General features: G+C 37.1%; 1 protein-coding gene across 1 annotated transcript; it reads left to right on the top strand.

The window, feature by feature from the left end:
- Nucleotides 1-269: 269 nt before the first annotated feature.
- LOC118814118 lies at nucleotides 270-17,134 on the top strand. The gene is made up of 13 exons (XM_036579779.1): nucleotides 270-327; nucleotides 635-698; nucleotides 3,654-3,713; nucleotides 4,373-4,453; nucleotides 5,588-5,662; nucleotides 6,751-6,801; nucleotides 6,889-6,969; nucleotides 7,789-7,869; nucleotides 9,324-9,410; nucleotides 12,925-12,963; nucleotides 14,428-14,496; nucleotides 14,586-14,618; nucleotides 16,681-17,134. Exons 2-13 carry the CDS (start codon nucleotides 659-661, stop codon nucleotides 16,731-16,733), a joined length of 750 nt encoding a protein of 249 aa, XP_036435672.1. The 5' UTR covers nucleotides 270-327; nucleotides 635-658; the 3' UTR covers nucleotides 16,734-17,134.
- The last annotated feature ends 201 nt before the right edge of the window (nucleotides 17,135-17,335 follow it).

Here is a 17,335-nt window from a genome sequence, read left to right as displayed (position 1 = left end):
CTTTCACACTTTCCACAGTCTTCTTCTGGCACTAGCACCACAATTACTTTTTTTTTAAATTTTATTTCTTACAGACTCTGTTGATGCTGAAAATTTGCTTCAACGTGACTTTGACCAGGAATTTTACCTTAAAATACAGATTACACATGTAGAAAAGACACGGCCACTGTAACTGTCACAGACGGTACACCCACTCAATAGAACGGTCACCAAAGACATGCCCACTCAACCAAGGTATGCATCAGGACACGCCCACTTCCTGCTGATGTGTATTTAAGAAGCTGATGGAGGGTCATAGCTGGAGCTGATCTGGCTATTTGACCGCAGGTATGTCCTCTCTGTGAGCATTTCAGGCTTTTCATTAACATAATAATAAAGAAAAGCACTACAGATAATAGAGTTAACCTTATAACTTAACCTTGTTTACCTTTAGCTCTATAACTCTACCTTAAAGACATGATTCTTTACACTGTCTTCTCAGAGATATGAATTACATTTTTATGTGTGTAGCTTATTTAATCTATACTTTACAAGATTAGACATAGGAGAGAATGTAGATCAGCGTATTATGTAGTGTATAAGCAAGCTTACAGTTTTGACAGACTCCTTTCAGCACCTGTACTCTGTTTTTCAGTCGACTGTAAGCTTCTGTATTGGAATGTGTTCCACTCGGGCCGCCGTTCTGCTGCTGCTCTTTGGTAACAGATTCTCTTTTACAGATTATTTGCATAGATACACTTACAAATCCCTAAAGATCTGACTGTCTGTTTAATGTGATGAGCCTCTTCACAATAATGTGAAAATGAAAGTTGTTTTTGTTATGAAATGAAAGAGAAACAGAACAAAGACAGTGAACTGAGCTGTTTACACAGAGGCGCTTCATGCGTCCCAGGCTGATGGGATTTTTCTATCTGACGGTGAAAAGGCAGAGTGTAAATGGAGCCACTTCAGACTGATTGTTGTCTAACTGCTCAGACACTTCAGGAGATGGTTTAATACGAGATGCCAAATACGACAAAAGTTGGGCAAGGAAGCACGAGATGGAATGAACCTCAGATTCTGTTTACACTAGGTATTAACATCCATCTCAGTTGATCTGATCATAAGTGGACAGTGAGACATATATCAATTTACACCTGGCATTTCCATGGATTTCAAATGTTTACAACTAACAGCTATATGCAAACATTGAAGAACCCCTGGCCAAATTATATAATTTGTTGATTTTTGTGAAAAGAAGTAAACATAACATCTGCAGCACTGTAAAAAATATAATTTTTCTGCTAATTTTAATGCACATTTACTTTTTATATACTTAATTTTTAGAATGGAAAAAAATCTTAGAATCGTTAGGGACGGTTAGGCAGGTCAAAAAGTGTCTATTCTACAGTATAATAAATTCTCTGACTCTTCAAAACTTGTACTAACACTCAACAACTTTGGGCTTCTCCAAGCAGCTGGCTAAAGATCTGAAAATGAAGCTGATTGATGGCAAGATGGGGAAGTCAAGGCAAGATCTGGAAGGCCAAAACAGCTCTCAGATAGCACTGCTCGTATGCTGGACAGAAAGGCAAAGCAAAGCCCCCATATGACCCAACACAATAACAGTGCACAAAGGCATTTCATTTACATTTTTTGCCCTTTGCCTCTAGAAAGAAATATATTCTCTCCCTGACCTTTCAGTTGTTCACTTGTGCCAATATTCTGTTGATATTTTATGTTCACTGATATATATCATGTTTCAGGTGTAGGTACACAAACATTACTATGTTGAAAATTTCCCAAACATGCTAAGTTGAGTTTTGATTTAGACAGGGGTGGCGCCACAACTCCAAAAATGGTGGGGCAGAACATATTGTTTCAAAAAAAAAAAGCTGAGTGACAATATGCAGTTAAGCCACTGACTAAAATTGCCTTTCTTTATAAACCTATTCAGAGGTGGGTAGTAACTAGTTACACTTGCTCAAGTTCATGTATTTAACTAAAATATTCATGGATGTTTACTTTCCTGAGCATCTTTTAAATCTTGATACTTTTACTTCTACTAAAGTATATGAGGGAGTAATGGAATCTTTTTACTCCATTACAATTTAGCCATTTGTATTTAGATACTAATTCCATTTTTGGTTTAATTTCAAAATATTTTGATGGTGGCAATATTTATACTGCTTTGTGATTGGTTACATCTCTGACTTTCGAGCTTTTTATTTTAGACCAAAAAAATCCTAAAAAGAGAAGAACAGAGCTGCACAGTCATCAGTTCCTATGCTGATAAATGCTGGATGTACCAGTTCCACTGCAGTACTAAAGACTTTCCGACCTGCTTCTTTTGTATTTCTATTCAAGGTGTTTTACCTGTGCAGTTATTTTATGCAGGTATCAATACTTGAGTACTGATTTAGGCTCCTCTCCCCACCTCTGAACCAGATCATGAACAGTGTCTGTGTTAGTTTTGATGCTGCTTCAGTAGCTGCAGCCTCAGACAGCAGTATTTGTTAGCTAACATCTCTGAAGAACATCAGGCTGTTTTCATACCTACTTCATTTTCTACAGACCCACCACGGTTTGTTTTTTGTGATATTATATCTCTTCCTTTTGGTTCGGATGATGGACTGCAAGGGCTAAAGTGGGCTGAATTACACACATGTGTTTGTTTATTGATCAGAAGTTTTGCGAGGATGCAAGCACTGTTACTCTCACATTCGCCACCAGGAAAACAGAAAAACAGAACATAGAGATGTTTATCATCTTTGTGAATACCAGTTTAAATTTAACTGATCAGGTCGCTGATGCCGGACCAAAAATTTGCTCCACAATCCATAATCAAACACATATTATTTTATTGCTGGTCTCTCATTATTTACAGCAGCTTTCGGTGCAGGACTGTTATGAGTGTCTGTAAAGAGTCACATAATAAAGCAGCAGATTGTGCAGACATTACAACAAAAACGAGCACTGGGGAAAAAAGTGCTCTGGTGTTAAATTCCCTTGTGAATTAGTGTGGTTCAGTTGTTTGGTGCTGTCTGAATTCAGTCGGAGTGGCATGTCAAATCCGAATTAAAGAAAAAGTTCGACAGGTCCGCGCCATCCACGGCAGCCCTAAAAGCGGCTCCTGAAATGGAGATTCTGATTGGCTCTGCCGCTCAGTTTTATGCTGTATGTTCATGCTGGTCAGCGCGTCATGCAGTTTAGAGAAAACAGTTTTTTTTATGTTGCGTTCTGAGCTCAAAAAGTCACGGGGCGTCGCCACAGTACTTTGAAAAGTGGTGGGGCAAATGCTCGCTCGCCGCCGTGGTTCCAGTGGCCCTGGTTTTAGGTGTTCTTTCGTTACTGTCACATCAGGACCTTCACACTACAGATGTACTGACCACCTTTGAAAATGGCTGGATAGATCGGTGCATCTCCGAGATGCATAGGACCCCATTCACATATCAACTTACTGCTGTTTGTCCACGTATGATAAGATCAGCCAGGACGCATGTTGATGCCAGGCTGCATTTACATTCTGCCTTTTTATAATCAGATAGCAATCGTCAACCAAAATCAGTCACACAAATTAATGACTTACTTAATGGTGGAAAATGTGGAGCAATTGTCATCCTTCATTTAGTTTTTCTCCTCTCACAATCTCATCTTTTACTCTTCCTCTTTAGCAGTGATCTGTATTCCTGGTGAATCTGTTAAGTTCCCAGTGTTCTTTACAGAAGTATCTGGTAAGATCTGTGTGCTCTTTATACGGGTTCTAGAGCCCCTGGAAGCAGCTTTCCATTTAGACAACATGGTAGAACTTTATACAGAACCTAGGACTGATCCAGTTGGTTCTTTCATGTATTAACGCGACAGTTTAGCAGAAAAAACAAAGGTTTTTTTTATCCCAAATGTAGATGATCAGCCAAGACATTCGGAGCTTCTTCTGCTTTACACTGGAGCTACGAGGCTAATGTAGCTAACAAGTAATGGATGCACATAACCACCAATTATCATTGTGCTAAATGCATGTCTAAATCATCTAAACCACCTATTTAAACCTGATGAAAGTGCATCACATAGCAGCCATCCTGAAACCTGGGTTTGATCCAAACTTTAGTCCATGTTTTTAGGTAACAGTGAGTCATACAGTCTCAGAATCCATACAATCAACACTATTAGAGATACTGAATAACTACACACACTTTGAGGTAGTTTGTATGAAGCAAACTACTGCTTTAAAGACTCCCATGAAAGGGTGCTTGTGGTCATACAGTGCCCTGTTCTTATTCTACTGAGGACTTTTGTATAAGCAGCTTAATGCAGCCGGTGAGAACACAGAAAAGGCCCGAGGGGTTTGCTTCCATTTTTAGGAAATGACTGCTGTATGTGTCTCTTTTGACAGACTGTATTGAGAGGCAGTGCTCTGAGAAGATAGATGCCTGCCAGGAACGCTATGGAGAGGCTCTGACAGGCCCACTGAGAGGTACACTACACCACAGCTGACATGTTAAGGGCACCATTCTACCTAGTAACTTTAAACTGCGGTTCCACAGTATTCCTGTCTCAGATATTTACAGTGGTCATGTTCTAATCTGTTTAAACCCAGTGTATCCATTGAGATAGCACTAAGCTAAATATCTACAAAAGGCGTCATTTTTAATGCTGTTTTTGATCACTGTTAAAGTTGAGAGAGTTTAATTTGTTTTCAAAATTTGTGTTTCCACTGAAATACAAAAAGTTTTAGTCAGTAGCCTTATTTTAGCCACACCCCTGTACTTTAGAGCAGGAAGTGAGGCTGCATCCCTGTCCCTCATGTCCACATGGTGAGCAGTTAGATCACATTGTTTTGAAGTAAATGTGTCCCAAAGTCTGAAAATCAGTGTGGAACATTAAGAATCGCCATATTTTCTGCAGTTCAGCACTTTTTAGTGTTTTAATGTAAAATATGATGATTTTCTGTGTGAACAGCTGTTCAAAGCTGTGTTTGCTGCTCATTAACTGCTGAGTTTCTGAGCTCAAAATGAGCTAAAATTGTCACTGAAACAGTCACTACTGAAACATCTGGTACAGTTTGGTAGAGTTATGGTTGTTTTGGTAGAGACTAAAAGGAATGTTCAATCATTAGTTTTAATAAAATGATCATAATTAAGGTTTAGAGTCACTCGGAGCAAAAGGATTTTAGTCTAAAGTCCAAGATCAGTTAAAAGTCTAAAATGTGTTTCAGCTCTGACTCTGAACCAGTTCAGCAGAATCATCCATATAGATTATTGTATTTTTTTCCATTTATATTGTCTGCGTGACTGTGTAATTTAAAGCAGTGCAGGCTGAAGCAGTCTTTGTAACAGGTGGGGCTGAACTGCTGTAGGACGAATAGGTGGATGTATGTAAATGAATTGTTTTTTGTGACATCACAAAAACAGTTGAAAATGGGCTCTTTTGCAGCTTAATATGTATTGTGGAGTGAACAAACTTTAAATTTGTTTTCAAACTACATTTACATGTACACTTACACTTTCAAAAGTGAGGAAAATTAGTTTTTTCATGATATGAGCCCTTTAAATAGATCCATCACATCCTTCCTCTTCCTCAGCAGTAGTGTCTTCACTGTCTCTTGCAGGTTGCATAGCTAAAAACTGTAAAGGAGCCACGATCAGCTGTTTGGACTGGATTGTCCAGGGCATTCTGGCTGCAAGTGAGATATTTCTGCATGTTCTCTGCATGAGTGTGTGTGTGTGTGTGTGTGTGTGAGAGAGAGAGAGAAAGAAGGACAGAGAGAGACTATTAGGTGCATAATTATGTATGGTTTACATTTTTATGAAATGAGAAACATAGAAAATTATAATTATGTGGTTTTCAGTCAAACAATCCTCAATGATCTTTTTTGCCTGATTAAAAGGCTGATATATGCTGTCCATCAAAATTTGGGGGTACCTACCTTCAAATAGGTCTCAGGCACTTAAGCAGATTGATTAAAATGTAATACCTATCCTCAAATACACATAAAACAGTAAAGAAGTAACAAGAATTTCTTGCGGTCAAAAAGATTTGTGGACACGATTTCTTCTCACTGCACTGAAGCCTTTGTAGATTTGTTCAGTTCCATCAGCAGCACCTGATTTAAGTACTGATCAGATAAATCGGGTATTGGATGGTCCCTGTAAACTCAGGACTTCCTTCAGGAGATGGCAGGAAATGAGCAAACACATTAACCTCCACTACTGATTGTAATAACATTACAATTTATTATAATATTAGTGGGTTTTTTTTTTTTGAGAAAAATAAATGCAAGATTTACTTAAATTCCACTGATTTTTCAAAACTTCTGCATAATCTGATGGTTGAGACAATGGATAGCAAAGTCATTCAGAATGGTTTCATGCAAAAAGCTGAACTCTAGAGAGACTGATTTAGATTTCCTTCTGATGTTTAGGGCCAAATGGAAAAATCTAATTACTTTGGGGGTTATTTTGCCTCACAGCACACTGCATATTAAGTATCCCTCCATCATGAATGGATTTTATGGCCACTTCCCAAAACCTTTGTAAAACAGTGTCTCAGAATTCATAACCATTTCATGTAGTAACTTTCTGTGAGGGAGCTTTTAGAGGTGGACGTCTGGTTCCTATCACCACCACTGTGAACGATTCTGACTCAGTAAGTTTCTCTAGAACCGAGCGTTTCACACCAAACCACTCTGAACGACTCTGATTACATAATAATATAGTAATGCCAATAAAGCTACTCTGAACAGAACTCAATATAAACATTCCTCTTCCACAGGGAAAAATGAGAATCCGCTAGGATCTATCGAAGCTCTTGAACATCTAGTTGGTCTGTACCACAGTTATTACCAATTTGTACCAATCTGATGATCTTTATTGTCGGACTAAAGTGTTAACTGGACTTTCCTTCCAACAGAGGCTGTCATTGAGAACGCTGTAGATTCATATTTCCATTGCTTCAGACACAGTGCCCACCACAATGTAACAGAGTTCTCAGGTAAAATCATTACACATCACACAAGCGCCAGGGTTTGTTGCATTTTGTTGTTATTTTGTTGTCATTATATTTCATTATGTTCCCTGTTTTTGGGTTGCAAACTCCAGATCGTTAACGCCAGGGGCAGTCTTTGCATTAGGCATTTAGGCAAAGCTAGGCAGCTGCCCAATGATAATAGAAATTAGATATACTATATGTTTTTATTAACCTATTCCAAAATATATAAACACAATTTTGATTGTAGTGGGTATTTTCACTCATTTGAATCCAGCCCCACCCTCTGTTATTGGTTATGATCTACTATTCCATGTACAGCAGAGAAACGTAAAAAGATTAGTCGCTACGCTACAATGCTAGCATTAGTATGAGTATAGATAGCTCTGGTTGGGCTAATTACTTAAAAATGTTAGGGCCAGGGTGAGGGTCAGGATTAGGTTTTGGGTTGAGGTTAAGGTTAGGATTAGAATTAGGGCCAGGGTGAGGGTTAGGTTTTGGCTAAGGTAGTGTAAGGTTAGGTTTTGTGGAACGGAAGTAACATATTAAGTTTACTTCATGTAACGTATTAACAACACATCTACTTAATGCAAGTTATGTATAAACAGAACATCTACAAGATATTTACTTCAGTGTATTCAGTTACTTCACTACTGACACTCAAAGGTCGTAGAAGGTTGTACCACTCAGGAGCCCAGAGCCTGAAGTAACATAGAAAATCTAGGGGGAGCCATTCTTGTGTTTTGCCCAGAGCCCCTGGTTAATCCATGATGTACAGCAGGTTCTGCATATCTGTCACTAAGTGTTTGTATTGTTTCCTTGCAGCATGTATTCTGGAAGATCTGCTGGATAAAGCCATGCCGTACATCAACAGGCTGTCGTCGCTCCTCGGGATCGGAAAACCAGGTTTTCAGCTCCAGTGCTTCTTGTTTTCTTTGGTTTTATAGAGTCAACGTTTGGGAATTACTTTCATATATTTTGTTACTTTATATTAAATAATAACTTATACACTGTAAATTTTAATCTTACTAACTAGACAGCAAAGGGTATTTGGATGTTTTATTAAATATTCCAAGGATTTTGAGTTATTATACTGTAAATTATATACTGTAAGGATCTAACTCTGCAAGTAAAAAGGTGCCTCTGCTAAAACTCATCACATGGATGACATCATTATCACACATCCCAGTCGTAGTTCAGTTGTATTTTGATCTTCTAATATTCTGCTATTATATTGTTTTCATGGCAGAAAAGTCACAAAGTGACTTTCACTTTTGCAGATTTGAATCAAAAAACTCCTCCCAATACAGCCCAAACTCCTCCCATTACAACCAAAACTCCTCCCAATACAGCCCAAACTCCTCCCATTACAACCAAAACTCCTCCCAATACAGCCAAAACTCCTCCCATTACAACCAAAACTCCTCCCAATACAGCCAAAACTCCTCCCATTACAACCAAAAACTCCTCCCAATACAGCCAAAACTCCTCCCATTACAACCAAAACTCCTCCCAATACAACCAAAACGCCTCCCATTACAACCAAAACACCTCCCATTACAACCAAAACTCCTCCCAATACAACCAAAACTCCTCCCAATACAACCAAAACTCCTCCCATTACAACCAAAACTCCTCCCAATACAGCCAAAACGCCTCCCATTACAACCAAAACACCTCCCATTACAACCAAAACTCCTCCCAATACAACCAAAACTCCTCCCATTACAACCAAAACTCCTCCCAATACAGCCAAAACGCCTCCCATTACAACCAAAACTCCTAAAAGTCACATTTACAGGTTTATTATCAATAATTTCCCTTTGGCAAAATGAATATTGATGCAAAATATTTCGACTGCACTGCAAAAAATGTTAAGTGAAATGATCTTAATTCTAGTCGATATTTTTAATATTTCTTATTTTGAGGTTGTGCTTCTATTATAAGATTATTTCGTTTATTTCTAGACATTTTTGCTTGTTTTAAGTGATTTACAACAAAGTAAGTTTTAAGTAAACTTACAACAATCTCAACAGGAGAAATATTGAATATATCGACTCAATTTAAGATCTTTTTAGTTGACAAGATACCATTTTTTGCAGTGTGCAACCAGTAGATGCAAATTCCCTCCCCGTAACAGACTGACAGGTGATCCATGTCAAAGTAAAACAGGCATTCCATCCCGGAAATCAGATTTTCCCAGCTGTTTTCTCAGATAGTCCACTTGTGTCGATTACAATGATTACTTAAGCAGGTATTTTTTACCCTTGTAAGTTCAGGTTATTTATAATAAGGCATTAGAAATATTAACTATTGAACTTTAAGTTCCTTCTTCAAACTTACACTCTGTTCATATGAAGGTGTGGTGTCATGCTGGCTGAAGAAGGCCCTCAGGCCGATGGTGAGCTGCTATAGCCACGTAGACGAGGACTACCACACTATGCTGGGTGAGTGCTTTTATCTGCACTTCATTCCATGAGTGTCATTTCAATCCACAGCATTCAGTACAATGTTCAAGGGACAATCTGTGAATAAATGTTTCTCAAACTTAAAAGTTTGTATAAAAGCTAAATTTTATTTGTATATTTTTATTTGTATTTTTGGGGCTATTTTACTTCTCCATATAGACAACCAAGTTCTAGATAAATAAAAAAATAAATGTCATTTTAAACATTTCCCTGGCTTAAACATGTATCCAGAGAATTGCACAGCTTTGGAGTAGTGGTGCATGATGCTGGCTTTTCTAGAGTCCACTCAGACCATGTTTACCTGCTCATTTCCTGGTCTGTATCTGGACTGTATCCTGATAAGATTTTCAGACTTTCAGTCAGTCAGACCACAGTTAGTTGGAATGAAATCTGCTCATTATGTGGCAACCAATTACCATCTGTCTATAAATTCAGCCTCTTCCTGTGTTACACTCTTAAAAAAGATGGTACTTTGAAGGTTCTTTTGTAAAGACAATGGTTCTATATAGAGCCATTATAGAACTATAGATCTATATAGAACACTCAAAGAGCCATTTGCATGATTTAAGTAGTTCTCTGCATGGTGGAGGGGTTCTTCAGATTGCTGGAGAATATGTGGTATATGGTTCTATATAGGACCTTTTTGGAAAAGATTCTACATAACACCAAAAGGGTTCTTCTAACAGTAGCAGAACCCTTTTTGGTGTTATATAGAACCATTTACAACACATTCTCCATCAATCTGAAGAAACATTTCACCATGCAGAGAACTACTTAATCATGCAAATGGCTCTTTGAGTGTTCTATATAGAACCGTCTTGTTTAAGAGTGTATGTAAAGAATGGTTGCTGCCACAAAATTCGCAATTTTACATGCCATTGTGCATTTCTTCAAACGCTGGGGAAGGCGGCAGCTTCAGTAAGTCGTCTGCAGTGTGTTTTGTACAGTCGTGTCTGTCCATGTCGCTATTAAGCATTTAGTTTCGTCACCAACCATGTGTGGATCACGTGCCCAGTGACGCACTGCATGGGGAGGAGTTTTGGTTGTACTGGGAAGGGGTTTTGTTGTACTTATAGAAGTTTCAGTTGTGCTGGGAGGAGTTTTGATTGTACTGGGAGGAGTTTTGGTTGTAATGGGAAGGGTTTTGCTGTATTGGGAGGAGTTTGGGTTGTATTGGGAGGAGTTTTGGTTATACTGGGAGGAGTTCTGGTTGTACTGGGAGGAGTTTTGGTTGTACTGAGAGGGATTTTGTTGTACTTGTAGAAGTTTCAGTTGTGCTGGGAGAAGTTATGGTTGTAATGGGAAAGGTTTTGGTTGTACTGGGAGGAGAGATGAAACCATCCTAAACGTTTACCCAATTTTCAAGTAGCTACAGATTATAGTCCTGTGGTGAAAATTCGTAGATTATACCAAGTAATATCAGGTAGCTTGTCAAATAATTACAGGTAACTAATGTTTCAGCACATCTTGCCATCAGTCTGTTTCACATAGTGAGGGGCAAGGGCAAACTCTGAATGATGTACAAAACATTACTAGTAAAAACACAACTTTTAAGAAAACAATGATAATATGTTTATGTATATGTTTATATGTTAATGATAGCCATGTAAATAATGTATTATCACACAAAATGCTGTGATGAAGAGTAAGTGACACATTTATGGCTTTAAGGTGCAGTGTGTAAAATTTAATGCCACCTAGTGGTGCGGTTGCAGACTGCAACCAGCTGAATCCCCCTCCCTTACCCCTCCCTTTCCAAGCGTGTAGTAAAACCTACGGTGGCTGTCAGGTTTTCTGCCGTCGTCCGTCCTGATTTCGTTTTGCTTCTTCATGTTTTCTCTCCTTTGAGGATTCACCCTCTCTCACTTTCTCTCATGCTAAATAATAAGTCTGATCCTCCATTTGTCAAAGTTTGAGTTCTCAAACTTCTCACAACACAGAATAGTCAGCAGCACCGGCAACCACTGGTTCTTAATCTTCTTCTTCTTTCTATGTCTTCCAACCAAAAGGCGCCCTCTAGAGGCTGTTTACTGTAGAAACATGGCGCTGCAACATGAAGGCCTCTGTTGAAGAGGAGCTGCTCCTTATGTAGAGATGAAGGGCTCATTCTGAGATAACGAAAACATGACGATTTGTAGTTACAGGTGAATATACACAATGAAAACATGGTCTTGTTTACTATGTTCCATTTCTGCTAATAGATCCCCTCTGAATTTTACACACTGCACCTTTAAAGCTAAGCTTTGCTTTTCCTCAACGTTGATAATTTGTTGTTTTTTCCATCCATGGCAGGGTTCATCCACTCCAAATTCCAAAGTCCACATGTCAAATTGAATTTTTTTAAATGACGTTTTGCATTGTTTTCAGAAATGTCATGTAATTTAATGATGTAAAGTGTCTAACCTTGATAACTGGGTCTGTGGAGGCCAGTTCAGCTGAATATTCTACCCATGCACATTCCCCTCTGTCTAAAAGCTCAGTATGATGGAGTTGTACTGCTCAGTGTTCTTTGACAGAACCAAAATGCTTACTGAGATGCAATATTTGTGATTTTTTTGTAGAAAGTAATATGTAATTGAAACTATAGAGGACAAAAATAAAAATTTAATTAGCATGACCAACTAGCATGGAATGACTCTGCAGCAAGCCTGTACTGAAAAAAATCATGGTTTATAACTTGAGTTCTACAGACATTATGCACAATAATTCATGTGTCGTTCATTTTTGCTGGAAACATAGATTGTGTTAAAAGCACATGCAATCATTTATGCAGTTTTCTGACTTGTGATTGTAATTTAAACTAATATTTGTATGCCATAGTTTGAATACCCCTTGTCAAATTACATGTAGTTGATTTTCTAATTAAAATAAGTTAACACATCCTCTACAGAGAACACACTTAAATATGGCAAATTGTATTTTGCTCATTTTAGTGCACATGTTCTATTTGTTTGCTGAGTTTAACACATCAGGAAAAAGTAAAACATAAAATATAAATGTGTAGCTTTTGCACAGGCCACATTTTATGTCTTTTTTCCCCAAAATATTGAATTCAGCACAAAACTATAAACAGTAATTAATGCATTAAAATGTGCAGAACTTGCAGAAACTTGTTTTCTCTTAGGAAATCAACAAAACCACGGAATTCGACCAGGAGCGTGCAAACTTTTGCATACAAGTGTGTATACCTAATTGCGTCAGAACAAAATGTCTGACTAGTTTTTAGTTTTGTAACGGTCACTGATAACAAGTAAACAAAAGTGTCTTGTCCAGACAGTCAGGCAAATAAAATACAAAGAAATATTTTCGGCAGTAAGAATGAAGAATACAGAGCAGGAAATAGAAAACCTGGAGTGGAGCGGGAGGGGAGTGATTACAGAACGCTTTGAGCCGCTCCACTCTGCTCACTCCGCTCTCCACCAAATCACTGCTCTGTGTCTGTCAGCTGTTTCTGATGTTGCGCTGAATCGCTCTCTCTGCTCCTTCTTAACAGAGCACAACATGAAAAGGGAGCTGGCCTTGAACAGGCAAGGTAAACACTCTACTAAAGTACATCTCATCTTGCCCTACACACCTAAAAAAGACGGTTCCTTCAGGGGTTCTTTAGTAAACAAAATGGTTCTATATAGCACCAAAAAGGGTTCTTCTATTGTTATAGGATTGACAGCATAGATCCCCTTTCCCAGCTACACTGCAAAAAATAGTATCTTGTCTAGTGAAATGATCTTAAATATAGTCAATAAATCTAATATTTCTCCTGTTGAGATTACTGTAAGCTTATTTTAAGCTTATTTTATTTAGCTTATTTCAAACATTTTTACTTGTTTTAAGTATATTTATGAAGTAAAATTATCTCACTATACTGGCAGATTATTTAGTGAAAATTTAGTGTATAGTGAAATATTTTCACTTAATTAAATTACTTAAAACAGGTAAACGTGTCTAGAAATAAGCTAAATAATCTTATAATAAAAGCACAACCATCTCAAAGTAAGAAATATTAGACATACTGACTAGAATTAAGATCATTTCACTTGACAAGATACTACTTTTTGCAGTGTAGAATTTTTTTGTTCTAAAAATGTTCAGAGAATATGACACACATGTTCTATTAATGTTTACAGTGTGAGTTTATTTTTATTTTGTTGTTGTTGTTGTTGTTGTTCCCAGAATGTTCTGGGAATGTTCCCTAAAAACATCATCATGTAACATAATCAGTTGCCCTGACAACATCCTTAAAACATTGTCCGAATGTTGCAGTTAAACGTTCTGTCTCAGTTAACATGTGACCTTATAGGAACATTATTAGAAATGATAAGCATCCTTGAAATGTTCTTTGAAGATTAGATTAAAAAGTTTTCTTTGAACATTATTAGAACCTGTAGGTAACGTTAGCCAAAGTTATGAGAACGTTCCCTGCTAGCTGGCTGGTGCTATACAGAACCATTTACAAAAGATTAAATATAGAATCATATACAACACATTCTCCATCAATCATGCAAAGGGTTTTTTTGAGTATTCATGGTTCTATATAGAACCATTTTGTTTGCTAAAGAACCCTGAAAGAAGCATAGCTTTTACTACACTCTTTAAAAAGATAGTTCTTCAAGGGTTCTTTAATAAAGAGAATGGTTCTATTTAGACATTAACTCATGTTTCTTTCTTTGTATTACTGTTTAACTTTATCTCCTGTCTGTAAAGCACTTTGAGCTGCCACCAGCATGAAAAGTGCTATTTAAATAGAATGTATTATTATTATTATTATTACTATTATAGGCATTTTGTGATTAAATGGTTCTTTGCATGGTAAAATACGTCTTAAAATTGATGGAGAATGTGATTCTATATTAAAACGTTTTGTAAATGGTTCTGTACAGAACTCATGGTTGTAAATAGAACCATTGCCTTTACTAAAGAACCCTTTTAGCATTGACTTCTGAGAAAGCACTTCTACTGTTGGTGACAGTATTTTTTCTTCCTTTTTACCATGCTCCAGAGTACTTCACCTGTACTAATAAGGTGTTAAAAGATAAGAAGTGCTTCCAGCTGTACTCACGACTTTATGGTAAAATAATCCCCAGTGATATTTATTTTTGTTATGACATAAACAAGAATTAGGCTTCATTTGACTGTTTACTCTTCTTTTTAATGAAGGTTCTACCCCAGCCATGCTAACCCAGTCAAAAGGTGGGTTTTTCAAGGTGGTATACAAGCATTTTACAGTTGTTCCCCAGATGTGAAACCTAACCCAGCAAGAAAAGCAGTTTTTAAAAGATCACAAAATGTCAAGAGGTGATTTGTGCTCAGTACAATGTAGGAATGTAGGCTGCATCACACGTTAGAGCTTATAGTATGTTTACGACTCTATACAATAATCGAACTATATCAGTTCAAACACTGCAAAAAATGGTCTCTTGTCAAGTGAAATGATCTTAAATCTAGTCAATATATCTAACATTACCCATTTTGAGATGTTTGTGCTCTTATAAGATTATTTACCTTATTTCCAGAATGTTTGACTTGTTTTAGGTCATTTTATTAAGAAAAATTATCTCACTATACTGGCAGATAATGTTGGTTTCAAGCTCATTTCTTACAACAAGCACAATTATCTGCCAAAATAGTGAGATAATTTTACTTACTTTTACTCAATTTTACTAAAATTACTGAAAACAAGTAAAAAATGTCTAGAAATAAGTTAAATAATCTTAAATTAAGCTTACAACAATCTCAACAGGAGAAATATTATACTTTTTGCATAGATTTAAGCTAATTTACTTACAAGATACCATTTTTTGCAGTGTAGTGTATACCAATATGCACATATCTGGAGTCAAACAGTATTAAACATACTAATGAAATGATCAACAAGTCAAAACTTACCAGTCCAGGTTGTCATATTATGGACACTTTGCACATTTTTGACACCTTTTACTGTAGCACTGCACTGGTTGGCTGTATTATGTATGAAAATTCAAATCACAGATTAGCACTGGCATCAGCAGATATTCAATATTAAACGTTTCGGCCCAGAAGGGAGAAAAAACAGGACATCCTTGGTTAGAGGTCTAGATCTGAAAATATCAGAAAATGTCAGCCTATATTTAATCCACATTAGTGTGTTGATGGGATACAAGCTACACGATGGACTACACTGCAAAACATCATCTCTTAGCAAGTGAAATAATCTTAAATCTAGTCAATATATCAAAAATGTCTCATTATGAGATTGTTGTAAGAATATTATAATATTACACTCTTATTTCTAGACATTTTTCACTTGTTTTAAGTCATTTTATCTAATTAAAGTGTCTTATTGAGCTGGCAGATTATTTTACTTATTTCAAACAATATTTCTGGAAATAAGCAAAATTATTTGCATTATTTCTCATAACAAGTAAAATGATCTGCCAATGGAATGAGACACTTTCATCAGATAAAACGACCCAAAACAAGTAAAAAAAGCAGAAATAAGTTTAATAATCATATAAAATTCTAACAACAACCTCATAATGAGAAATATTAGATAGATTGACTAGATTTAAGATGATTTCACTTGCTAAGAGATCATCTTTGCAGTGTAAAACTAAAGACTGCACAGTATTTGACCAGTTTTACTGTTATGCTAAATGCACCATAGTGAGATGCTATGACTTCAGTTTGTCAGAGATCTGATTTAGTTGAGAAAGTTCACAATCAGAACAAAAGGAAGATGTAAAATACTACTAAAGGATGAGATAATTGTACTGGAGAGTTAAGCTACTGAGCCACCGGTTCTGTTTGAGCCAGAGCTAAACTTAAACTTAGCGTGCTAACCTATGCTAATCCTGCTTTTTGGTTAGCCCAAGTCTGGCACCCATAGTCTAGGGTTCATATCTGTTTTGTATTTGCTTATTATTCCGATTAGTCCATGATCATCTGTCCTGGACCTCTTCATCTTCATAAACAACATGGTGTTAGCAACAGCAGCATGCTAGGAAAGTGTAGCCTAGCAAAGCCACCGGAATGAAGCCTGTAGCTTTTATAGTTACAGTATATCAGGTTGATAGATAAAAGGTGTTCAGCTGTGGAGAGTAAAGCTGAGGAATAGCTTAACTGAGCTGGTTCGATGCTGAACTGCAGTCACAGTAAGCTTGAGCTAAAGCCAAAGTTACCTGCTAGCCTACAAATCCGCCTTAAATTCAGATGGTCAGATTTTCACTGTTTCAGTGTTGCGTTCACTATTTATGTCCATGTTGATCTCTTCCAGGCCTCTTCGTCTGCTTCATTCATGAGATGCTGTTAGCGACAGCCGCATGCTAAAGTAGCAGAGGAGGAAAACGGGCCTGACGAAGAGTCTCCTGCAGAACGGACCCTTCAGGACAAACAAACACCTAAACAAATCTGACATGATTTTCTTTTTAAAATCTCCAACAGATTATGATGAAAAATTCAGCCAGCCAATAAAATGTGAAATGCGCCTTTCCAGAGAAATTTACAGAGTCAGAATTGTTCACCATTATAGTACTTGGAACCAGACGTCCAAAGCATTTAATGTCCCTGAAAGCTACATCCCGTTAAGTTACACAAAATGGTTATGAATGCGTTGCTTGATACCTGAGGCATTGTTTTGTGATAATTTTGCTGTAAAGTTTTGGCCTAAAACTCATTTTTAGTGTAGAGTTTTTTCTCCAGGATTATTTCCTGCTTCCAGTTTTCTTTAGCGGCCGGCAGCCGGCATTTGAATCCACTTTGTATTTTTTTTTACTGGAGTCATCTTTTATTGGTTTTTAATGTAGTTTGTAGTCAATTCTGACTCTAGAAAGGTGCATTTCACACCAAACCACTCTGAATGATTTTGTTTACATTTAAACCATTAAATGATGAATTAATTTTGCAAAATCGATGGAGTTTCCCTTTAAGTA

This window comes from Colossoma macropomum, unplaced genomic scaffold, assembly GCF_904425465.1.
Source record: "Colossoma macropomum unplaced genomic scaffold, Colossoma_macropomum, whole genome shotgun sequence".
In the NCBI taxonomy this organism is placed as follows: Eukaryota; Metazoa; Chordata; class Actinopteri; order Characiformes; family Serrasalmidae; genus Colossoma; species Colossoma macropomum.
This window is presented reverse-complemented; position numbering and strand designations above follow the sequence as displayed.

Bases quoted from the DNA above. Each gene is read 5' to 3' on its own strand.
- LOC118814118 (XM_036579779.1), top strand. From the start codon at position 659: ATGTGTTCCACTCGGGCCGCCGTTCTGCTGCTGCTCTTTG. The intron at 5,663-6,750 runs GTGAGATATTTC...CCTCTTCCACAG, and splicing joins CCAGGGCATTCTGGCTGCAA to GGAAAAATGAGAATCCGCTA. The intron at 12,964-14,427 runs GTAAACACTCTA...ACCATGCTCCAG, and splicing joins GCTGGCCTTGAACAGGCAAG to AGTACTTCACCTGTACTAAT.